Raw genomic sequence first — 26,358 nt, forward strand, 5'->3', positions numbered from 1 at the left:
AAAAATAATGACAGCAGCTAGCTCCAATTTCCTTCCCCATAATAATCGCCTCATCTCCCTAACTGAAACGATGTCTTCTTTGGTGTAGATTGATGCCAAAATGATTAACTATGAGCAATTTCGTGGGGTAAGGGCAGTTTGAACAATTTTATTTCACATTAGTCTTATCTCTGAAGTGTCCTCAAATTCTCCTTCAAGCATCTCCAAAAATCATCGCCCTTCTCCTTCAAAGCTGGCACTGGCCTCTAATGTGTGATTCGATGCCTTAATGAAGAGGAATGAACAAAATCGTGGAATTGGAGGTAGGAGCACAATTTGTCTCAGATCTGAAATACACCTGCAAACACCACAAATCTATCTAAATGCTCCTACAAAAATCGTTTGTCTTCCTCCACAACGCTGAAATCAACTAGTCTTCAAATCTCTACGAATCTGAATGTGTCTTCACATTATTCACCATGGATAATGTTGCAACTTGATGAGCTCCAATGTGAAAGACTGATATGTCCTTCACTCCCAAAGCAACCCCTCCGAGGATCTCTCACCCCATTAGTTATGCGAATCAAAGGGAGGTATCGTTCTCAATGACCAACAATCTGCAGAAACCCTAGGCTCCACAAACTTCACAAAAGCAAATATCAAATCCTACATGCCAAGAAGCTGAGCTAAACCTCCTTTTATACTTTTCTAACCCATCATCTAGAAGCTTCTAGAAATAATATTATTTCACTTAAGTGACATGATATTATTTTAAATTAAGTCACTTAATTAAATTAATTAAATATAAAGTCGTCTTTTAATTTTTAATTTATTTGACAACTTTATAAATAATTAACTTAATATTATTAATTAAAATAATTAATCAAGCTATCCATAAAAAAATATCAATAATTTGGACAACTTAATTAATTTAATTAATTTAATTAATTAATTAATTCTTCTTCAAAATGGGAACATTACATGTCTCTAGATTTTTACATATTGCAAGTGTGTTATCTTATCATGGTTGCCTTACACTTGCAATCGAGGTTTCAAGACCCGATTGCAAGCCAACATTGCATGAACACTTTGACATGCTTCACTTGCAATCGGGTCTTGAAACCCCGATTGCAAGTTTATACTTCCTTGCGATCTTGCTTTATTTTACACTTGTAGTCTGGCCTCAAAGACCCGATCGCAAGCTAATACCTATCTTACATTCATCTTCACTTGCATTCAAGTCTTTCAGACCCGACTGCAAGTGTAAGCATCTTCATTCATTTCCACATTTCAAGTTTGCTATAACCCACTCGCACTCGCATTCCACCTCCCAAGATCCAAAATTCGCCTTGTCTCCACATACTCTCATTCCCACGTCTTTCCTTTGCAAGATCAATACTTGCAGTCAGGTCCTAGAGACCTAATTGCAAGGGGTCTCAATGAATGAACAGATAGTAAGCAAAAACCAACGTTGTCATTGATGACATTAGTGATGTAAAATAAAAAGAGTACGCTGTCATATGAACAGAGAGGGACAAAATATCATGAACTATGAAGCAGAAAATAGTGGCCAAGTCAAACCCTATCTAAAATCAGGAATAATAGTTCTAGTCTCACCATTGGGAATATTTTCTTTACTAAATGTGGAGGTCAATGCCATGATAAGAGAGAACTTGACAAATGAAGGAGTAATGCAGCAGAGGAATATTTTGTTACAATGCATTATAGTTATGCTATGTGGTAAAAAGCAGTGACTTTCATTGCCACAGTGACCAACAAAAATGTTAACTATCTTCAAATTTAGTGGTTGATCTTCATGAGGTCACTACCATTACCATTCATGGTCAAATGATGCAAGTTGATGTTCTTGGACAAATACCATCACCGATCTTGAATACTTCAAGTTCCAGCATCTTGTAGCAACATAAAGACCTCTTAGACAGAGGATGATGTAAATAGAGTCATGTCTCGGACACTTAGATTAGTTTCAATTATGCATTTGTAATTTCCCTTTGACAAATTACATGTAATGTCAAAAGTTGTAATTGCAAGTAGTCCATTACTTGAATTCTTGTAACTTGTAATTACCTGTAAACAAATTACAAGTTGAAAGACAATAGAACTATAAATTGGAATAAGTCAAGGTTAGTTATAGTGGTTGTAGAAAAAGTCTTAGTTAGTTGGACTTCTCCCACTATTTGCTCTTAGCCCCTCTCCTATATATATTGGAGGGTCCTCTATGTAATTTTTATCTTTTTAACAAGCAAGAAAACTCTATAGAAATTTGCAGTCATGAAGACTTTGTGCTTCATACTTGTCAATTGTTTTCTCAAGTAATATCAAGAAGGCTTTGAGTTTCAAACTTTGTGTTGAAGTCTTACAGTTATATCCATTGTGTTCTTGTGTCATAGTGGTATATTTTTCTGCATTTGCTTGAGGTTCTAATGGAGTTGTTGAAAGGAGTTTTGATCTGAATTCTTGTAGACTTTGTGTTACAAGCATTGAGGGTTAAATTATTGTACTTAAGTGTTCAAAATTGAGAAGATATGCAAGACTTTGTGCTTGTAGTTGTTTCCATTTGAAGTAGTTTAGAAGTGCACTATATTAGCAGACTTTGTGCTATTGTAAGTTGTACATTGTTCTTATTTTAATCATTTTGTAAAGGTAGATAGAATAGTGGAAAGTAAAGACCTTGAGCTTTGCTTCTATTCCCTCGTCCTAAGGAAGTGAGGAAGACTTTGAGCTTTCACGAAAAGATCACTTCCTTTTTGTATAAGCAGTCTTGTTATTGTTAAAGTTCTTCAAGTTGTTGTATTTGTTTTCTTAACTGCTATTTCTTTTCTGAAGTAAGAAAAAAGGATATTGTCCCACCCAAGTTAAATTAGCGTTTGGTTAGTAATAGTAGAAAAGGGGGAGTCTTCCCTTAAATTAGGAGAGTTTTTAACTCACACACTATGGCTGAAATCACAATTTTGCACATCTTCCCAACTGTGCCAAATTTTCAACCAACACGATTAGAGGTAAATTACCCAGTCGGTATTCAACTATCATCACTGACATTGTTGCCATTCAAGAATGCACTGAAAATACTGGGCTCCATGAAGCTCATCGATTAATTCATCTATCCTTGGTATAGGGTACCTGTTCTTAATTGTTTTTTGTTGAGGGCTCGATAATCTATGCACATTCTCATAGTGTCATCCTTCTTGACTAGAACAACTAAAGATGCAAAAGGGTTGTAGCTTGGTTGAATGTGTCCCATTTCTAATAGCTCTTTGATAGATTTTTCGATTTCTTCCTTGAATCTCCGAGGATGCCTATAGGGGGTGGTAATCAAAACCTCTCCTTGGTGGAATACCTAGTGGGATATCTTCAAAGACCACCTTATGGATCCTCAAAATGGGTTGAATGTCAATATGGATCATTGGTTTGTGGGGGGGAAGATTTGTCTAAGACTACACATTGTGCAATCCATTCCCCTTGTCCATGTCGAATGATTCTTTCCATTCCTTGGTATAAAACTACTCTTGGAACTCCATTCGGTAGTCCCTTCAATGTTATCTCTCCTCCATCATGCTGGAAGCATATCTCTAAATTTGGAAGATCCATGGTGAAACACCCCAATGAGTGGATCCAAGGTGTCCCGAGTATTACATCATTTCCCAATGTTACTACATTGAAGTTTCCTTGTATTGTATGATCTCCCACCTTAATTTCTAGTTGGGGAATCATTGTGGTACAATGTGTTATGGCTCCATTTGCTAAGACCACCTCGAAGCCCTTGAATTCTTTGGTTTTCAACTTCCTCTTTGCCACAAAATTCTGATTTATGAAATTGTGGGAGGCCCCACTATCCACCAAGGCAATTACATTTTGCCCTTTTAGTGTCCCTTTAAGTCTTAGCATCTATGTTCATGTTCTCATGAGATAATTGCTAGCGTTCCATGCTCTTCCTCTTTGAACCTTGCCCTTTTGTATAGGCTCCCTTTAGTTCCTTCATCTTCGGTTTCTTCTATTTGATGTATTTAACCTCTTTTGCATTGATGGTCAAGCCTCCATGGTTCTTTGCATTTGAAACATAGATTCTTCCTTCTCAAGTCTTCCTTTTGGTCTAGTCCATCTTTTGTTTGGCATCTATGTCCAAGTTTCCATATTTCTTTTCAAAAATAGCATGGTCTCCCTTTCTCTTTATAGTCCTCATCTCTACGGGGGTTCTTTGGATATGCTTTGGATATATATTTTGGTTTTTCTTTGGAGTAGTTGGCTTCAACCTTAATAGCCCTTTGTATTGCTTCACCCAAACTTTGGGAATCCAAGGGTTCACTATTTTCTTAATTGACTCTTTGAGTCCTTCCACAAATAGATAAGTAAGAATTCCTTGAGAGAGGTTAGGTACCATGACTACTAACTGTTGAAATTCATTGGCATAATCTTCTACAGTCCCTTGTTGAGTGAGTAGAGTTAATTCTTTGAAGTACCATCTCAGGTGCCTTTGATCGAACCTTTTGATGAGATTTTGAGTGAATTCGCCATAAGTCGTCATGTTTTGATGCCCTTGAGTGATAAGGCCATGATGCTACCAATCATGTGTTGTCCTGGCTACATGACGAGTAGCAAACTTGATGGCATTTTCCTCCGTCATAGGACTTAGTGATATAGGTATGTGTCTAGTTTCTGGACCCATGACTAGATGGTAGATTTCCCTAAACCATCAAACTAGGATAAGGACATTTTACTTATCCTTGCCCTGAGGTCTTTGTTGGTGTGTTTTCTTCTTCTATTGGAGTTAACTTGTGTCTTGACCTCATAGTACTCCTTAAAGGGAATACGCTCTAGTACTTCGAGATCCAAATTTGCATAGATTTCTGCTAGTTCTTCTACACTATCAATCATTGGTTCTCCTCCTTCAGGCATAGGTTCTTCTCTAGGCAACAATGATGGCATTGTGGGTCTAAGAGTGGATACTTGGGTTGAATGTTCGTTTTCGGAGTGATTGGAAAGTGTGTCTCTTCATTGACTTTGATCACTTCTTGCATTGTTGTTGTTCATGCCTTGGATAGCTTGAAGGATCAGTTGGTTTGTCCTTTCAAATTTTTCATTAGTTGCTCCATGAGTGTCCTTAGTTCATTAGCCATTGGCTTTGCCATAGCGAATTGGCCCCTTCTATGTTGATAAGTTTGCATGAACTGGATTTCCACAAGATGGCAGGATTATGGCTCAGATACCACTATGATGTCCCCTATAGAAATACCTTTTCTTGGTTGATTGAAGTAGCTAATTTGAAGACAATAGTTCCAGTATAAGCCGGTTTAGAAACCGATTTAATCTAATTATATGAAGTCTGAAAATAAATATTTCTTATATGCAAAATAAGTACATATGTATATATGATGATCATCCACCATATCACTGTTCTGAATTTTATTGTTTACTGTGGACAATATATGCAAATTGAATGGGCTATGATTACAATACGACTTCGGTCAGTCCTTGTGTTATCGATGTACCTGCAGAGGCTGCTAATCTTCTATGTTCCTGGGATATGGGCTGAGTTCTGATTCTTGTAATATTGACAGCAAATTCTGATTCAATTTCCTCAGTATTTGGGCCGATAGCATTTCCAGATTTTCTCCTTCCTACCTTTTTTGGAGCGATGTCCGTCCTCTAAATACCTTTGGGGATTCGAATGGTTGCATCTTTCTTTAGCATCTTTTGGTTAAGATTAGTTAATTCTGTTTAGTTCAAGCCCTTTCATGAACACATGTTTGGTTATTTTGTATCTTTGCATCTTTAAACAAATTGTGCCTTCTAGTCTTGATCGTATTTGCAGATTAATCATCACTATCCTGTCTTCTTTGTTCCTGACCACATATTATGACATGAATCACATTTCAATCAAAATCTCTGAACCATCTGTGATTGGATCTTCCTTGGGTCAGCAACTGCACAATTTTGTCTCTTACAGACTTCACAAAATTGGTTTTCTGGTTGCACGTATGCGGAAATCATAATGATCACTCCACTGCATCTTCTTGCGTTTTCATTGAAACCAAAGATTTACAGCACCAATTGCTCTGAATAAACTCCAAAATATTAAAAATAAAGAGGGAGTCTCAGCATCCTATTGGTACATGTCCTTACCCACCACAATACCTTTCCCAAATTTCCAAACCCATGTGCACGACCCCCTTAAAGATGACATCTTATTATTTCTATTTTTTATTGTTTTTTCAAACCTACAGTTGTCTTACATAGACTAAAGTTTCACAGACACCTCCTTCTCAAGGCTCTCAATCGGAACACACTCCCAAATGCCCATGTCCTGCTTCACTGTCCCACATACCCACTTACTGTCAAGACACATCCCCCCTGATGCCCATTCCACCTCTCTACACGCAACAAGCACTATCCCCCTTGCCACGAATCCTTCTTCATTGTTTCAATCAGTCACCAAGTAGAAAGGATGTTTTTTCAACATTTTCTGCTCCATCATTCTCCCCTTATCTTTTTCTATAGCAGCATAACATTCATTCCAGCACACTAAAAGTCATATTTTTATCTACCACTGCACCAGCTGATCAGACAAAGAAGACAGGAAATGCTTTTGTAATTACATCCTATACAACCAACTCAAATTGGAATGCAAACCAATTAAGGAAGGCTCTGATGACATTTATTTGTCAGCAACCAAAGGCAGCTCCATATAGCTAAGCCAAACACACAAGCTCCACCTAAAAGTCAAATTGTTAAAAAACCACAAGGAAGCAAAAATTTAAAAGACCCGAGTTCCTTGTGGTTTCACCCTAGAAGCAAACTCTGGGTCCCAGGTACATCCATGGGCATACCCAACCAAATCCAGGGCCCAAAGGGTGCAGCCTATTCAAATCACATCGTGCTGGACTCCAAATCCAAACCAGGAATGAACCATACCCTGGATCTGGGGTTTTTCCATCTAACCATTAACATAGGATTTTTCAGTCTGTGTGCCAAAATAAAGGGGCATTCATTAAAAAAATCAGAGAATTTTTTATAATATCATCTTTCCGTCAAAAAAAATTGACTTTTAGAAAACCGATACAATTTATTTGCAATTTCTTCTCCAAGAAAAAAAATACCAAAACAGCATGACCTGGATCAGAAGTCACAATTAACAACAACTGCAAGTGTTTCATGAATTCTGCTTCTCTGACTAGGGCATACTAAGAACAAATGGCATGTATCTCTTTCTTGCATTGTACTGACCAAAAGGAATCTTACCTTGGAATTACTAAGTAAAATTGCCAATCAAAATTAAAAAGAAAGTGAGCTTAAAATACATCATATAATGAAGATACGATAAAGAGTTGTCAAATCAGCATATCTAAGCCATCCTTCAAAGACATTTAAATATCCATAGAAAGAATCAAATCATATTTATCGAATACATACGTCATTTGTGTCGATGGTTCCCCAATAGACTGACCAGCAATAACACCTACAGGTTCACCTGGTTGAGCAAGACTTGTAATATACTTGAGCTTCATCAAATTCAGAAAATTCCTTCGATCCTCCAAGTTAAGAGATTGCCTCTTTTCCTTTGAAAGACTATTGATGAAACCTTTTACTTTCCTTTTCAGAGCTTCAGGTAAGTCATTTGTATAGCTGTCTGAAACTAGAGACTTCTCTTTGTTTGAAGACTGGTGGATTAATTCATCAAATTGGTCCTTACCAAGCCTTTGTATGACTAGTTTTTGATTCTAAGATATAAAAAGATAACTATTTAGAATTTTCCCAAATGAACAATGAATTAAATAATTTATCAAAAACCAAAGATATAAGATTAAGAAAACGGTAATATAAATTTTAGAGCTTACAGTGGCAAGAACATCAAATTGAGTCAAGCAGCTAGTTTTCATAACATCCACCCCATCTTCTCCATAATGAAACTGGATGATAGAACCATCTGAATCTCTTACAGTATAATCATAGTACACCTTCAAACATTCAAGATTTTTTATAAGGCACCGCTGCAAATACCCACTTCGAGATGTTTTCACAGCAGTGTCAACAAGCCTGTAACATGCACCTATTTAGTAACTCTCTAAATATACTTTAATAAATATTTATGATAAATCCTAACAAACTAAGCAAAGAGACCAACTGATAAACAGAAAACTATGACAAAGAAACCAAGCAACCCGCAAAGAACTGTATCTATGATTAATTATTCGTTCCTTAGGAGTGTCCAACTATAAGTTATCTCTGCAATAAACAAGAAATTAACTCAAACAAATTCAACTGATTTATAATATTCTATTTATCCTCCAGTTTTGCTCACTTATTAATTTCTAATACACAATTCTTCATTGACGCCAATAATAAGATGCAATAAACCTAAATTCTAGGACTATTATACTTGGAAGAATAGGATCATGCCTTGTAGAAAAATGTACTAAACAACCATGCATAAGAAAAGGCATTTATTGTGATCAACATAAATAGAAAAAAGAAAAGAAAACAAGAAAATGAGACTAAAATTAAAACTGTGTCGTGATGGCCAAAATAGGACAGCCAACTTGCTTGCATAAAATAGAACATTAATGTCAGAATTTATTTTGCATATTCGTAGTAAATATCAGTTTTTGAAATTGTGGAATTAATGTTATAGTCTAAGTCACCGCATTCGGCGAATTTGATCCATGAGATTCGAAATTCAACGAATTTTAAAACAAATAAAAAAATTCGTTTAAGTTCGTCTTAAATTCGTACGACAAATGGGTTAGAGTTTTAATAAAAAATATATTAAAAAACGTGAGCCACAGATGTCCAAATGCTGAAGAAGTGATAGGCGTGAATAGAGGCGACGTCGTTCATTGCAAACGCAACCAAAGCAGAGGCAACACCCCGATGCCAAAAATAAGACACCCTGCAAATCCGACGCGAAAAACCTTTCACCAACAACCCCCTGCAAGTCTGGCGTGACCCAGCAAGTATGTCGTCGCAAGTCTCGCGTAGATTGATTTTCATTTTTTAGTTTTCATTTAGGTTTTATGTTCATTTAAAAATACTTTATCCTTCATGTTTTTCTATTGTTGTTTTAATTGTATTAAAATTTAATAGATACGTTGTCAAAATTTCGATTTTTAATTTAAATATTGACTAGATGTCAATAAAAGTTTTAATATTATATTATTTATTTTAAATTTTTATAAAAACAAATATTTAATTATAATAAATTAAACTTTAACATCTTTCTTCTTTAAAAAGTAATAATTAAACTAATTTAATAGTTTATTAAATATATTATTTATATATAAAAAAATTATATAAGACGAATTTAATGTCGAATTTTTTTTCGAATTTTTTGCTCTTGTTGAACTTCATCCGAATTTTATGGTTGGCGAACTCGAATTCGAATTCGAACGCGGTGACTTAGGTTATAGTAACTGTTTTTCATATTACTTCTGTTTGACCAAATGCCTCTGCAAAATCTCTAAACCCTTGCATGGGTTAATGATGAATATATAACTCAGAGATTTAGTGGCAGCCATTTTAAACATATGCATTCAGAAAATACCTCGTAACATATTCCATGAAAAGTGTCTGGCTTAATAATTGCAAGCCAAAACTCAAAAGATTTGGAAGTTGGAACAAAATATTTTGAGGGTGGTTATAACATAATGGCCCTTGCGAAGCAGGTTCATCTAGCACTAGTATTCCTAGAAATCCTAGGACCTCAATGATGCCAAGTTTCAACACAATCATGATACAAACTACTAAATTGTTATGGATCCATTTGATCATTGAGATTCCCTGGTATGTATTCTGAACACTCAAATATAAGTTCTTAAACTCTCAAAACAATTTTATAAGCATTCTCTACCTCAATGTAATTAGTTTTATCATCAATCATGTTTTACTTTGATTTTAAAAAAACTAAATAAGAATATCTCTTAATCTGATATATGTGGTTTTGTATATTTTTGTCTTTGACATTTCAATCTCTTCATATAAAGCAGTCCCCAAGATTTGTTGTAACACCATTTCAATATCCGAATTTGATTTAAAAAACCAACTAGGAGTATTGCTTAATCTGATATATGTGGTTTTGTACATTTTTGTGACAACATTTCAATGTCATGATATAAAACAGTCCTCAAGATTTGTTGTAATCCCATTTTAATATCTGAATTGGACTCTATTCTGGAGCTCGGTAAATCTCCTTAGAAAAGGCATGCACGTTCAAATTTTCAATAACAGATTAAGATGGATGGTAAGGGGACAATCAATACAATAATCTTTCCAAACATTCTGAACATGAAAGAGAGGTGACCAAGAAAGTATTTTGGACCCCTACAAAGCACCTTCACATAAACTCATTGTTATCCATCACAAAACCCTTTAAAAATAAAAAATCACAGAATAAAAATAAAAAATCACAGAATAAAAATAAAAAATGTGTAATTTTTTAACCAGGATTAAAAAGCCAGCAAGAAATATACCAAAAATTGCACAACAGAAAACAAAAGGAATCTTCAACAAATACGAACTTCGGTAAGTTCCATTATGATTTGCAGAAAGCATTGAGTAACTTACCCATCACGCCCTGCCATACAATGAAAATAGTATTCTTGAGGGCGAAGGCCGGTCAAAAAGCGATCACTAATAAAACCTCCAGCACGAGCTCTACTATCCCAAGGGAGAAAACATGGTAAAGTTTTTCCAGAAACCATACGAGGAACACGCTTTCCTTCCAACTCTTGCTGTCCAAGTAATGATGATATTTGGGTAAAATTTACCTGAAAAGGAATCCAAAATAAGTGCACATACATAATAAGTAAATAAAAAAAATGAGACCAAGCAGATCAAAAACACATCAGTCAAATTACATAAACTGAAGAGGTAGTTCTCCTTGCCATGAATGAAATTTTTAATATATAAAAACTTACTTTTTACAAGGATGCACAGAAATCTCATAACAGGATAAATTGTTGGAATATAGTAATGCTTACTAGTGTCAACAAACAGTCCAATGGCAACCAGTAGACAGCCTAGTGAGAACATAGACAATGGCCAAAATAGCTAGCTTAGTAGTTGACTGCAATTTTTCTCTCTTTCGGACATGCTTGAGACCTCTTTCCAACTTTCTACCCACCTTGTACTAGAATTCTAAATCAATTCTGAAATAATAATTGATTGTTGTATTAACAAAGGAAAGGAATACTCCTTATATAAGCAATTACAGAAGATCTTTCCATAACAGAAACAATTGAGAACTAAAGACAGAATAGAAAGATTCTAAATAGTAACCAGACTACTTAAATGACCATTATAAGCTTCAATATTACTTTAATACCCTCCCTTAATGGTCATTCTACTAACTACCATGCAGAAGACTTGTAATGATCTGCTGAGTGGAGTCACTTGAAGAATCTGCATGAGATGATCTTTCCATTCTGTCTTTAGTTCTCAACAGTTTCTGTTATAGAAAGATCTTCCGTAATTGCTTATAGGAGTATTCCTCTCCTTTGTTAATACAACAATCAATTATTATTTCAAATTCTGGACCTATTTCATATGCATCCCCTGCTTTAGATGATTGCTTTATCACTTAAACATAGCTTGTATAAATGCTATCTGCTTAGTGATGCAGTTGGAAAATAGCAATTTTCTCTCTTTTGGGCATCTTTGAAATCTCTTTCCACATTTCTACCTCACTCATACAACAATTTCAAAGCGATTCCAGACCTATCTCATATGGATCACTTGATCTCTACAATTGTTGTGTCACAAAAAATAATTTTTAATTTATATTAATGTTATAAGAATTTTCATCAGATTCAGGTCAACTTATTTTCATTTTCACATGCAATATCATCCACGTAACAAGTTATAGAAAAAATGGTGATGGTTGGATTAAATTAAACCCAACTGAAATTATCTTACATTTCCCCTTCTTTCTGAAGGTTGACTTATGAGCCATGATAATGAAAGATGCCCTCCATATTTTGTGTTTGGTCATTGTAGTAGGGAACCAAGCTATGTAGCTAGTTTACACCCTGATTAACAATGAAATAAATTGTGTTATGTAGGCAAGTCCTCAAATCAAGATGTGTAGAAACTAACAAATTGCCCCTAGGCAGTTCCTATGGTGATGGTTGAATAACATTAAACCCAAAAGTAATTAACTTTTTTTTCCCCTCCTATGCGAAGGGGATGAGCCATGGTATTGAAAGATGCCCTTAATATTTTGCATTTGTTCATTGTAGAAAGGAACCACTGTTTATCTAAGTTACTGGTTCAGGTTCGGATTTGGGTACGGATTCAGTAAAAAAAAAAACTTCGGTATGAGTACGGGTTTGTCCGTACATATATATATATATATGTTCAAACATCAAAATTATATATGTTCACAGTTCAAACATACAATGTAACTTTCCCATACAATGATACATAAATGATAACAGATAAATCATAAATCATAAATCCATAATTGCCAATGCCAATAACTATTTTGATATTCATATATCATAAATGTAATATCATATTCATAATTTGCAAAAAAGATAATATTCAAGTTTCAAGTTTCAACTGATTCAAGTTAAAAAACCATGTTACATGTTAAAAAACCATTAAAAAAACTGTTTTTTATTTGCTTTTTTTTTTGTTGTATGACCCGTGGACCCCATTTTTGGGAACCCATGGGCTTGGGTTCACCCAGGTCCGCCTGGGTTCGACCTGGGTTCCACCCGGGTCCTGCCCAGGCGGCTGGGTTCCCTGAGGACCCAGAGGGGACCCAGCCGCCTGGGCAGGACCCAGGTGGAACCCAGGTCGAACCAGGCTCGGACCAGGACCGGGCAAGAACCAGGACCCGGACCTGGCCATTTTCCCCAAGAACCAGTATCTGAGCTGTTATTAACTGCTTTTCAATTGTTTGTTTGTTGTTATCAAATCGCAGCATTGTCTTAATGAATTGTAACTTTATCATTAGTTATTTTTTTATTACTTTGCACCTTTTGGAAACCAATTAACATCGCACCTTTTGAAATCCAATTCAAATCACACCTTTAGTTTAGTCGCAACTAAAAATATTAATTATTGTTTCTAATTTAACTGCTGTTTGCTCTTAAATTTTCTTTAAATCGCAGTCATTAAGGGCTAAGTAGTCGTCTTTTCCAGGCAAATCTCTTCCCACCTTACTCGGTCATGGATGAAGAGAACTGCCCATAAAGTTGCTGCATAAAAGGAATATTCATTATGAATCACCGTATGGAGATTAGCTACTGTACATTGCCATGTCATAATGCAAATAAATCGCTGTCTTTCTTGCATACTCATTATAATCTAAGACAATGTGTTTGCCCCTTGCAACTTTTATCTATTGATATCTTGAAGTCAGCCATGCTTCTTTGACAAATCATTGACATATCTTTATTATTAGTCTGCTACCTTGCTGTGCATTATATCACTGCTCAGTCATAACTAAATTGCATCTCTCGAACCATGATCAAGTTGGCTTGTTTCATAACCAAGTCAGTTGTCTTGAACATATGAATTCCTATCTAATCGGTTTGCTGACTTTTGTTATGTCTGTTATAATAAGTCACTTCTAACTCTCCAAGATGTTGATGAGTCACTGCATATTGGATTGGCCTTTAGCAATGGTTAGTTTGTTTTGCAAAGTGAGTCTTTCATCATAATACATTGCCTCAAACTCATGAATCTCTTCTTTCTTATAAATGTATCATTGCACTTTAATCAAGTTAATCAGTATCACTTTGATTTAATTCTGACATGTTAATCACTGTTACTTATTACTTTCATATTAGCCATATTAATCGCTGCCGGTATATTAAGAAGTCTGCCTCAGCACCGCCTTGTCAATAATTCCAAATAGCTTTGTGATATATAACTATCACCTTTGTACTTGCTTAGTCACAATTACTTCTTAATAAGTTAATCGCTGCTACATGCTGCTTCCCTTATTATATGTCTTCAAACATGTTTATCATCTTTAACTTGTTCATAAATAGGTTGGCTAGTATATATGTAACTTTGCCTTAGAACTCAAATCGTGATTGACCAAACATAGATATTTAATTTGTATTGTGAACCTTGTCTTGACTTCAATGAGTGGCCTCTGGCCTTTATTTCCTTCATCAAAAATATCTTCTTCAAACATTCTCTTGACAATGATTTCTTCAACATCAGTGACAACTATTGCCAATCGTATATATATATTAATGAAAACATTTCTATCAACAAATTCCTTTGATATTAATGATAGCAATCTCATTAATATGCCTTTGACATCAATGACAACATTTCCCACACACAACACACGAAGACATCCTATAAGCATCCCCAAGCCCTAACAATTGTAGCCAAAAGCTAAGTCACAAGGTTCGAATTCAAATTCGAGTTTGGAAAGAATAAAATTCGGAAAAAAAATCGACATCAAGTTCACCTTATAATTTTTTTATAATGTGTGTGTGTGTGTGTGTGGTTTAAATATTAATATATAAATAAAAATATTAAATTTTATATGTTAAATAATAAATATATTATAATTAAAAACCTAATTTTACTATTTTATTTAAATTTAAATATTGTTAATAAATAAAGAAAAATATATTAAAATTCATATATTAAATGATTAATGTAGAATAATTAAAAATCAAATTAAATATTTGATAAACTTCCTAAAGAAACATAAACAATAATTCTATTCTACCTCCAACACCATGTATGTATTCCTTCTTCCAAATTCAACCATTTCTATATGCCATCATGTTCTTTGTCTATTCAAAGCATTCACACATAAAAATCTTAAAATTATTATCACGACATAGAGAAGCTTTATTCAACATGGGGCCTCCCTAGAGTCCTCAAAACATTTAAAGCATGCTTGGTCATCCTAGGGTTCCTCGAGACGTTAAAGGGATGCTTGGTCATACTAGTGACATTAGGGGTTTCCCATGATGTGTAGGGGATGCTTGGTCATCTTAAGGACATAAGTGGGTTTCCACAACATCCTATGTAGGATGGACCATAGATGAAAAACTTTGTGGGTTTTCCACAGACTCGCGAGTACTTACGAGTACTCGTGATGGATGCGAGTCACTTGCGGCTAAACTCAGCAGCGAGATTTTCAAAAACGCACAGTGATAAAAAAAAACCCTGAAAAATCGCCAAAACTCACTGAAAAACGCAAAAAAACTTGTCAGTAAAAAAGTAATAAAGTTTTAAGGCATCGAAAACCTAATTTCTATTATGTATTTCGTGTTTTGCCGCCACAACACGGAGTGTATTTGCGACACCGCTGACGCAAATAGGGCACGAGAACAGGAAAAAAATGACACAGAGCTTTCAGGTTTTATTAGATTTTCAATATATTTCAAACACAAATTTATTAATCTATATTAAATTTTGTACTCTTTCCCACTATGTAGCTATCACGATTTATGGGCTCATCGTTTTGTGTACATTTCATATTTGCATATGTTATTTTAGGTGAAATTCACATCATACCGAGAAGAAATAACTTCTACAAGCGATATCAAGATTTCTTCCCAAAAACATTGCAATATCAAATACACACAACAATGAACAATCTACATTTTTTTTTAAATAGTGAACAATGCAATTTTTTGTAATAAATTGGTATATTTTACATTTATATATAAACAACAATCTATTAAAAAAAATTGAGATTAAATGAAAAGAACAATTTATATAAAAAATATGTAGATTAAATTAAATATATATGTTATAGAAATATTAAGAATTTAAGATAATCCTAATTTCTAATAATGGTGTAAATGTGTGTTTTTGAGGAATATTTAAAAAAAAATGTATTTTCAAATGTTTGATAAAGTTGCCGAGTTTTTCCCCAAGTTTTCGCGAGTCCTGAGTTTTTTATAAATTTTGGGCTTGAAGTCATTGGCGAGTCTGAGTTTTTCAACTTTGGGATGGCAACTCCAAGAGGTCCCCTTTGCAAGTGATGGGGAGCCTGAGGTTTGTCCCCATCCTTGATACAACACATTTTTTCAAGTGGGAGGTGATGCATCCCAACATAACACTACTCCCTTCCCATGACAATCAATTCACTATTGGGAAGTAAACTTGCCCCTTGTTGGCACCCAAATTTGATGAGTCTCATCTTTGTTAGGTTATGATCCAAAGATTGAGCACTTAACCTTATGCACCCTTTGTTGATAACCAATTTGAGAAATCCTAAATTGGATTTCTAAGTTCCAAAACATACCAATGGCCCATAAAAGAATCCGCATTCTATACATTGCTTTCCTTGGTATTTCATGTGTTGTCGAAGTTTCAAACATTCGAAGTTGTCCATAACTATATACCCTCCCTACTAACCCCGACAACCAGCTCAAGCCCTTGCTAAATTGTGTTGAAGTGTTGTTTTATTGGAGTGTTGATGTTTCTCATGCCTCAATACCATTCCCTTGCATTCACAAGCCCCAAAGCATGAAGATCCCGCTAAAAGTCTACGTCCTTTCCCCTCTTTTGACTTTCAAACTTCCTCATCCATTCATCCCTTGGTACCAGCTCTCATGCATTTCCACTCCCTAAACTTTGATCTATTGTATCTTGAAGATTGTCTAAGTTTTTTAGGATTCGACTTTTGGCCTTACCCTTTTATGCAAGAGCATCTAGTGGTGTAAGGGCAATCTTGCTTCACCCAAAAATATTGTATTTTACTTTTGTTCTGTAGTTTTCTTTAGTTGTTTTGGAGCCCATGATGGCACATACGAGGTGTAGGACAATCAAAAGCTTGAAACAACCAAAAATGTTCACCTACCATTTTTACTAAGTCAACCTATTTGGAATCATATGGACATGAAAACTAGCCTCAAGGTTCAAAATTGAAAAATAAAATGATTGGCAAAAGAATCATCTCAATATTCTACACCGGTTGGAAGATAATAAAGTTTTTGTCTCAAGAAATTTCTCCAATGAAGTTTTAAACTCAAAATTGAGGACCTTAGAAACCCCAGAAAAGTTTGAAATAGATCTTCAAATGCATTTGGTGTTGTAGATCTATTCACGAAATTTCCAACAATAAGTTATGAGAGCAAATCGGACACCCAAGTCAAAAGTTATGGCTCTTGGAAGTTGTGCCACCAAAACTCAAGTTTCAATGTAAAATCCACCTGGATGGCAAAATGAACTGTTGGACCGTTGGCCGCCAAAAAGATGAAAAGTTATACTTTCTAGAACATTCTAAGGTAGTTATTGGTGCTAGATAAAAAGGTAAACCAAGGTTTACAAAAGACAGCTCCATCAGTATAGATTGTGGCTCGAGATTGTAGGGTTTATTTTAGAGAGTTGATTTTCTTTGTAATGATTTGAGCCCATGTCGCAGTAGCATGTAACTTTTTGAACGTTGTAATTCTCATTTCATTAGATTAATAGAAAGCCTTGGATTTTCTGTTTATTTATCTATTGTTGTTGTGTATGGGTTTATAAGGGGAGTACCCTTCATCACCCTTAGTAAAGTAGCACATTCCACCAAACCCCAAAATTTTGAAATTTCGTCGTTATCCCCTCGATTACTTATCAGACTTGGACTTTCAATTGTTCCCATCCCAATATACTCTTCTCTATGGACGTTCCCTCCAAGTCTAATATGTTACAAAGGATCTGATATATAATTAATAATAATATAATTATATGATATATAATAATAATATATATTTAATATATGTATATATATGTATGTATATACATGTATATATATGTATGTATATACATGTATATATATAGATATATACACATACATATATGTATGTATGTGTGTATCAGAGAAACAAGAATCGCCCAAACTCAGCAAGTCCGGGTCATAGTCATGCCTCCAGAGTCTACAGAGCTTGGACTCGGACTCGGACTCAGCCGAGTCCAGGAGGCAAAATCGCCAGACTCACCGAGTTGACGAGTTTGGCCTAAAATCGCCAAACTCGGCGAGTCCAGTGCCTGAAACTTAGTCGCTGGCTGGGTTAAATTAAATGACAAAAAAAACATTTTAAAAAGTTTTTTTAAAATGAATGATCTCATCTTTGTTCACTACAACCTCTGCCTGAGAATGAGAAAAATTAGGGTTACAACATGTCAACCAATAGAAAAATAACACCCGACACCTTTATTAAATAATAATTCTTTTTGGCATCGCGGGGCACTGCCCCTCGACCCCACCCTGTATCACGATTTCTTTTAAAAAAATTCCATATTGAGATTTCTATTTTCTTAACTTTATTACAACTTTATTGTCTATTCAATGAGAGACACCCGATGTCTAATAATGAGCTTATCAAAACACCCTAGCCACAAAGAAGATCAATAGCTTAGTATTAAAAAACTCCAGCATGCACAAAGAAGGTCCTAGGTTTCATCCCATAATCTGTTTGCCCTCTATGTCTCCTAGCTGGTCCATGAAATTTAACATGGCATCAGAGCCAGCCTAGGACCCTTAAGCACCAAAATGTAGCTGAAGGTGGTTTTGTTGCAGAAATGAACGACACTCAAACTGTAAAAAGTACCACCAAAAAGTCAGGGTCAAAAAGTGCACAGTAGCTCAGTGGTCAAACACCTTAGAATATACATGGGAGGTCCTAAGTTTGTGTCCTAGCTAGTCAAAGGGTGTGTCCTAGCTAGTCAAAGGGTGATAACAAATATCAATGAATCAGATGGGGGAACCAAAAAGAGAAAACATTAAGTAGGAGTTAGTTGGGTGGAAGTTCAATTACAAGAAAAACCAACCCGATGCATCTGGTTAACTCCATGACAATTTCAAATAAGGATAAACTAAAGAGTTCAGGACTAAATACTTCTGATTTTAAAAATTGCTACAGTGGGGTATGTGCTCATCTTTTTGACAAAGGACTTATTTGTCATAAAAATAGGCCCCCTGACGTGGCTGAAATAAATACACCACATGCAATGGTATTTTCACCACCTCCAGGTCTGCAACTTGCCCGTACCATGCTACAGCTAGTGTCCAATATCAAAAGGTTAATGTGGAGAGGCAAGATGGTTCCGCTAAAAGCTAAAAGGAGAAGTGGTCATGGAGCACATAAATTATTTTTCTCCAAATGCCAGCTATTCCATGTTGCTCCTATGTTCCTTTATGAGAATAAAAGATTTAGACACCACTTCTGGTTACAAACTATTTTAAAGTTAGCTTGACAATGGAGGAGTCGAGAGCAATATGGGTGAGGATCAGGTGCTCATTATCATGGATGGATACCCAGACATCAAGTGCCAATCACATTCATTCATTTACATGAAAAACAAGGAAACTTTTTCTGAGTTATTGATTGCTACAGAAATGTTTCAAAAGTTTCAAAATTCATGGTTTGAAAATTTAGTATATGCAGTTAGGCACTTCAATGAGGTCTAGATAGCAACATATGCAGCTCATATGTGCAGATTAGCAGAGCAGTAAAGATGAGATGTGGAAACCTTGGCACAATGAGTCATATTTGATGTGTTCAATGCCAAAAAAATATTGACTCATAGGAGGCTCAAGAGGATAGAATTAATATTGTCGAGAAGAATTCCATTAGATTGTGACAGCTATATGCGGATGGAGCATCAGCTATACAGATCCTTGCCACTCACCTTTCCCTAATGCACTAGACCCTCTATTGTTTCGCAGATCCAATTCACTTCAATATTCGCCCACCATGTCAAGAATGATAAGCTTAGCTGATCCATAATTAGTGTGGATTTTCCATTACAAGAGTCATCAATACAAATCTTACTAAACCAGAATGTCCATTGATCAATTAAGCTCTTGTTTCATATGCAAAATATAAAAAAATCAGTCCCTATATGGAAAGTTTATTGTTTTTATATGCGACACAGTAAATGAAATTTGTACAGTCAAAATAGAGAGCATAGAACACAAAAAATGAGGTAGACAAGCAATTGACATGAAGAATCCCAAAATAGGATAAAACTCCAGAAGAATAAGATATCTCCTCCCCAAGTCAATTAATCATGAGCTCTTGCAATGGTTTACTACCTTTTAGAGTCGTGGACATATATTTTATGAACAACAAAGTTCAAATATCATGCAAACCCTACAACTGCTCTCCCACTTCCCTAATCATACTACAGCTCCTCTATGACTCATTGACTAAAGCAACATGAGTTCGGTTAAACCAACTTGCTAAGAAAATACTAATGTGGTCTCATTACAACAGCCTGTCTTGGAGGTATTCAAAAAAATAAATCATGGTAAATGTTTCTGTGGAGCCCAAGAGTTTTCATTAACTATAACAATTGAATTTGGACCATTTCAGCTTTTTCAATCCTTGTGAGCATTTTGTTTTTGTCCTGTCTATGTGGTTTCAAAAGCTCTTGAAACTATCTCAAATTATTTTGTTTCACAATTATAAATGTCATAGCAGCTGAATCCATATGTTTTCAAATGGGGTCAAAACCATCACTAATGATTGTTTCCAACAAGAACTCAACATAATAAGTGTCCAAATAACTCAAAACACCTTTGTTCTATTCTACATTGAAAAGTTTTCTTCTATAACTCTATCCAAAGGTCCTTTCTTGCAAAACTAGCCCTCAAGAATGTTTACTACAAGGGAGTTTCTCATGAGAACATCCAGCAAGTTAACTGATGTTAATAACTTATTTCATTCACTTTGGATCACACCATGCTGATTAGGAGCCATTTGGTACCAAAATCTTAGGGACTTATTAATGAGGAAACAATCCATCCACCTTGTTTCATGGAAGCTACTTAGTCTTGCATAACTTTGTCTCTTCAGACCAAGCTTTATGTCATCTAAAACTAATGTCACAACCACTCCATTTGCTTAAAATCTCTATTAGTATGTGAACTGGAGTTAAAGCCATTTCAAGTCCTCCTCACTATAATACTAATGGTATTGAAATTATATCAATCAATAACCAACACACTATTGAATGTGATGGAGTGCAAGAAGATATAAAGGCGTAATCTTTCAAAAGAACCTAGTTCCCAACATACCACTGATTGCCTTCTAGCTAAGAACTACAATCAAAGAAAGCCTTTCTTCTTTTTGCATCAACATATCAACTAACAATGACTTCATTAGTAGAAATATCAATGAGTCAATATGTCTTTGATGTTTCACTACAGCAATCAAAGAAAGATATGTAGCTCTTATAATCTACTTTACTCATGTTGTTATTAGGAACTGGAACACATGTAGCTAAACTACAAACACAAGAAAATGTGTTACCATAGGTTTTAACCATAACAAATTATTCAAAGATAAACATCCTAAAATGCTGTGCTGGGCTCCAAGTTAGGAAAGACGTTGTTGCATTCATTGCTTCACCCTAGTATCCATACAACACGCCTCTACTATGACTATGCACTAAACATTCTCTATAGTTGTCTAGATTCACCTTCAACTACCCTATTTTGCTAAAGTCTACAAGTTTGCAAATTGTCTTAGAATGGCTTCCTTCTAGTGTTCCATAGAGTTCCAAAATGGGAGTACAAGTAAACGAGATGATGAGGGAATGCAAGGTCCAATTTCTAGGATGGGGAGATTTTGTGCCAAAATTTGGAGATGGCGATTGGTAACACACAAACACACATTTTTAATATTAAATTCTAATTAAATAAATATAGAGGCTGAGACTGTAGCCATGGCAGAGGAGGAGCGGAGAGCATGAGCAGAGACAGGAGATTCAGAGGCAGATAGTGACACAGATGTTACTGATGTTGGTGAGCATGGCATGGTGTCACGGGGAGTGCCTATGGCTGTCGAATCATCTAGGACCTACCTTGCCTTCGCAAGGGGTCGGGATCGGGGCCGAAGGGTGCATGCTCCTCTAAGCCATAGGCTTGTAGTTGTATTTACCTTTGGTATTTGTATGGAACATTTGATGACGATCATATGATGAAATGGATTTTTTATTACATGAGTTTTGTAATATTGTACACATTTGACAATATTTATATATCTATGTTTGTTATTTCCTTCAGCTACAATTTGCGTTTATGCTTATGTGATTGATGTATATTTGTGCATGTAATCAAATTAGCCAAGTTTGATGATGTTATTGTGTCTTTAAGGTGTATTCAATAAAGGGTGCATGAAACAAGTTTTAAATCTTTAAAAATCTCTAAATTTCTTGAGTTTTTCACTTTCCCGAGTCCAAGTCTAGGTCGGCCTTGCCGAGTCTGAGCCGAATCCGAGTCCCGTTTCTTTGGTGTGTATATATAACCAAGGGAAAAAACATATGTATTACTTGCATAACCGAACCCCAAAACCATACATGTTCTCACACCTAAACCAACAAGTTAGGCTACCTGTTGCATTCAGAAGTTTATGCAATTACATATTTTATTTGTATTCATTATAAGCTCATTTGATACAATTAATGAATGTAGCTTACATAAAATTTGTGTTTTTCTATGGAGTCTAAGTTAATTTTTAAGTTGTTGAGCTTTGGTGGAGTTTGGAATTTTTGGTCTGCCAAGTCCAAGTCGAGTTCAAATTTGTGAACTATGAGCTGAACAACCAAATATTTTCAAGTGTGACATTGTATGCTTTCTCCTATACCAAGCTTCATAAAGTGTGATATTTATTACCACAATAGTTGGGCTTCTATTCATAATGCAAACAACAATCTCATCATTGCTTCTGCCCAAAACATTCCATCCATACTGTTTGCTTCAAGCATGCATCTTGCTGATTTTATTATGGTTTTATTCCCTTTTTCTACCACTCAATTTTGTTGTGGTGTATAAGGGGTTGTTAATAGTCCCTTAATTCCATTCCTCACACAATTCATTAAATTATTCTAAACAAAATTCACCTCCTCTATCTGTTCTTAAATAGTTCACATATCTTGCACATTTTTTTTCTACCCTAACTTTTGTGATGTCCCCTTCTAGTTGACATCTGTCAGCTGAGTAGATTAGCCTATCACTGACCCTCGTAGGCTGATGAGGTTGGGTAGAGGGTCCTCCAGAGTGTGATTCACCATCTTCAGAGCGAGCACTCCAGGTCTGGTTTTCGTTTGAGGTCTCCAGGACTCCGTTTGAGATACTTTCTAGTTTTAGCAGTCCTGCTATTTATAGCCAGTAGGTTGGGCAAGGACAGATTATGGTTTGGCAGTCTCCAATTCAGACGGCAAGCATTTCTAATGAATACTTAGAGAGATATTAATATTTAATTATTTTAATTAAATATTAAATGGCGAACTTTAATGTTTTAATGTTTTAAAAGTCACTTTAAGTTATAACTTAAGTGAGGGTCTATTTCTCATCAGATGGGGCCAATTTTATATTAAAGGGGAAATGATTTATTTTTTGACACTTCAATAGTCAAACTTAAATAATAAAAGTTAAAACATTATTAAAGGCCAAATCGCACCTTTCTTGGGAATCGCGCCAACCCTAAATGGAGATGATTAAAGAAGATTTTAGGTCTTCTTTCATTTATGCTAAGTTTGGATAATTTGATTTGGAGCTCTGAGAGGAGTTTTGGCCAAGGGTTTCAGCAGAAGATTCTTCTGCAGTGATCAGGGGTATCGGTGCAAGAAAACGTGGGATTATTGTGCAACAGCATCAAAGGTTGTGAAATATCAACTGATTTTGCTTTCAGTTGGTTTTATCCAGAAACCAAGATTGGGCAGATTGGAAAAGGGTTTATTAATTTTTATGCAAAAGATTGATTGCAGCTGCAGAGTCAGAATAGAGGTAGGAATAAGTGTGTAACAGATGGGGGTTTTGTGCATGTACAGCTTGCTGATCTGCCGTACCTTTCTTCCTTGAAAGGGTACGATTTTGCTGAGGTGGAGTCCAAAAATTCCAAAACAAATGCCAGAAGGGACGCCTTGCCAATGTCTTTCCATCGAGCTAACATGCGAGTATTTCGCGTCAGTTTAAAATAAATTGCAGATTGCTGTCATAAAATCTGTGTATGACCAGCAATAGGAAAATAAGGGTTTTTACAGAATATACTGGTATTTATCAGTTCTTCTCTAGCTTCTTGTTATTTTCTATTTGAGTATTAATAAATGATGAATGGGTGTAATGAGGGTTTGATCAGTGTTGTTGAATATAAATTGATTTCCAGCAAATACCATTAGTTGCTTTTTTGTGCTTAAGATTGTCAAAATTCTATTTGTTGTCATTATTTGCAAAGAACACACTTGAAACGCAACAGGTTCAGCAAAATGATAGTTGTCTTAGTTGAGGGCCTTTTGAGGTTCTTACAACTTTAAACATTCGGAATGATTCAAAAGAATCCCTATAATTACAACAAATAAACTCATAAGTATCTAGTAAAGTCATCAATAAATGTAATCACATAGTAGTTCATACATATGCCTGCCTTTGACATTCATGCAACCACACAAATTTGAGTGAATAAGCTCCAGAGGCTGATTTGCTCTCAATGCCCTACCCTGAAACTTTTCCTTATGGTGTTTTCCAAGTGTGCAACTGTAATGTCCCCTTTTGAAAATGCCCTAGTTTTTCCCCTAAAATCAACAAATTCCTTTCAAATAAGAGATGTAATATGGTTAGAGGTATAACTTTACCAATTAGATCCTAATTGAGACCCCTCAATCATGTTTGATACAAGATCAATCTTTCCTACTAAGATTAGGAACATCATCTTAATCATCATTGTAGTTTACATAATGTGCATGGGGGTTACCTTAAAGCTTAACCCAATGACCCATCCATGCTATGAAGTCCATGGGAGATCATACAAGGCACCTTGAGTCTATCCATAAAGTTCAAGGGCACGGAATTACATCCGTCATTCGTCCTTCCAACTTAACTCGAATGGACCATCAAGCTACTTGCTTTCCTTATATGCCCACATCTACCCTCCATAATGGAACAATATACTGCTGACTATTCTTAATATCTCTCCAATCAGATCTGTCTTTTACACCTGATTGTCTTTTTATTCTCTGAAGTTCCATTTATGATCCTTCATGCCAACCTGGATCTGCCTTATATACCCTTATATCCCAATGAGGGGGTCATGTCTTTGTCCTAGTACACACCCTCCTTCGAGGCTGCGTCTCTTCACAACCATCTGGTGCCCCTTACTATTGAACTGTGGTTGTTAACTATCGAGTTGCAATCTTAATCATAATAGAGATCACGGCTTCTTTTAGGAGAGATTGTAGTATAAATTAATACAAGATAGCTATCTTATTGGATAATAAGATCACTCCCTAAATAATAATTATATATGCCTTGTAAAGTGACTACTGTGTATATATCAGCCCAGGGAAATTGCTTTGTTCACTGATTTGTTAAGACTCGAGGTTTGTCGGTCAAGGGGAAAGAATATTAAGAATACTTAAGTCCTTAACTGACAACCTACAACCTTAGAAGAAAATCGTGAAGTCATATTAATAAGACGATTTTCTGAATATCTACATCTAAACTCATCCCAAGGACAGTGTGGAGAATTTTATTAAGATGGGGGCATGACAGCAACCCTTGCACACTTCCTTTCCTCTTGCTTGAACCTTTTGTAACCCATGTACCATATATTCTTTGATACAACATATGCAATCGCTGAAAATTAAGATGCCCATATCTCTGGCAGCACAACCGACTTGCAACCTCAATAGTCACATAATGAAAACTAATTCACTTGCTTTGATTCCCAATGGGAGCATATGGTTTCCAACTTTTTGTCATCTCTGCAGTACCCATCATCTGTCAAGTTGTCAGGCGAATTGAGTGATTAAACTTCCCATTGAACTCCTAATTTTATATTCAACTATTGCTCCTACTTTTAACTATTGCTTTAGGTGTCTCGCTTTTTTGTGTTTTGCTATTGTCATTGGTATTCTGCTGTGGCATTTTGCTGCATCTGTTTAGGCTGTGACATTTTTCTGAGGCTGTTTAGTCTGTGCTTTTTTGAAATCAGATTTTCAAATAGTAACAAAGGCAGAATGTTAGAAATATTACATTATATTTAGTCTTATAGGTTAATAAATAATTGTCAGGTAGATAAACTAACACTAGAAATTTTAGAAGATTTAATAAAAAGTTGTCAGGAAGCTTGGGTGATTAAACTTTGCAATGATTTTGTAAAGCCATATTGTAATCAATGTACAACAAATTGCATCGTCTTGAATAATAGCATAATGTTATTGACTCTCTGCAATCATGGTGTACACTGCGATTCCTATGCTCTCACCATTTCAATTCAACATAGATAAATTTGCAGTTGATATCTCTATTGTGCTCTCTTTCTTGTATCTTTCAAATGTCATTGTGAATTTCTACCAAATTTGCCCATAACTCCACAAGATTTCCTCTACATTCCTAGATCTTCTTCAAAACTATCACTATCAAAGTTATCCTCTATGGCTGTTGTA

At 35.4% G+C, this 26,358-nt stretch overlaps 1 protein-coding gene across 3 annotated transcripts in view; it reads right to left on the reverse strand.

The window, feature by feature from the left end:
* LOC131062837 (DNA-directed RNA polymerase I subunit 1) overlaps positions 1 to 26,358 on the reverse strand; it is a 159,017-nt gene that overhangs the window by 26,352 nt on the left and 106,307 nt on the right. For all 3 annotated transcript variants that reach the window (XM_059221439.1, XM_057996582.2, XM_059221440.1), the window contains 3 exons: positions 10,555 to 10,757; positions 7,833 to 8,031; positions 7,408 to 7,715 (listed from right to left, as the gene is read on the reverse strand). In XM_059221439.1, coding sequence (XP_059077422.1) covers positions 7,408 to 7,715; positions 7,833 to 8,031; positions 10,555 to 10,757 — 710 coding nt within the window. The remainder of the gene's footprint in view (positions 1 to 7,407; positions 7,716 to 7,832; positions 8,032 to 10,554; positions 10,758 to 26,358) is intronic.

Source organism: Cryptomeria japonica, chromosome 5 (genome assembly GCF_030272615.1).
Source record: "Cryptomeria japonica chromosome 5, Sugi_1.0, whole genome shotgun sequence".
NCBI classification, from domain to species: domain Eukaryota; kingdom Viridiplantae; phylum Streptophyta; class Pinopsida; order Cupressales; family Cupressaceae; genus Cryptomeria; species Cryptomeria japonica.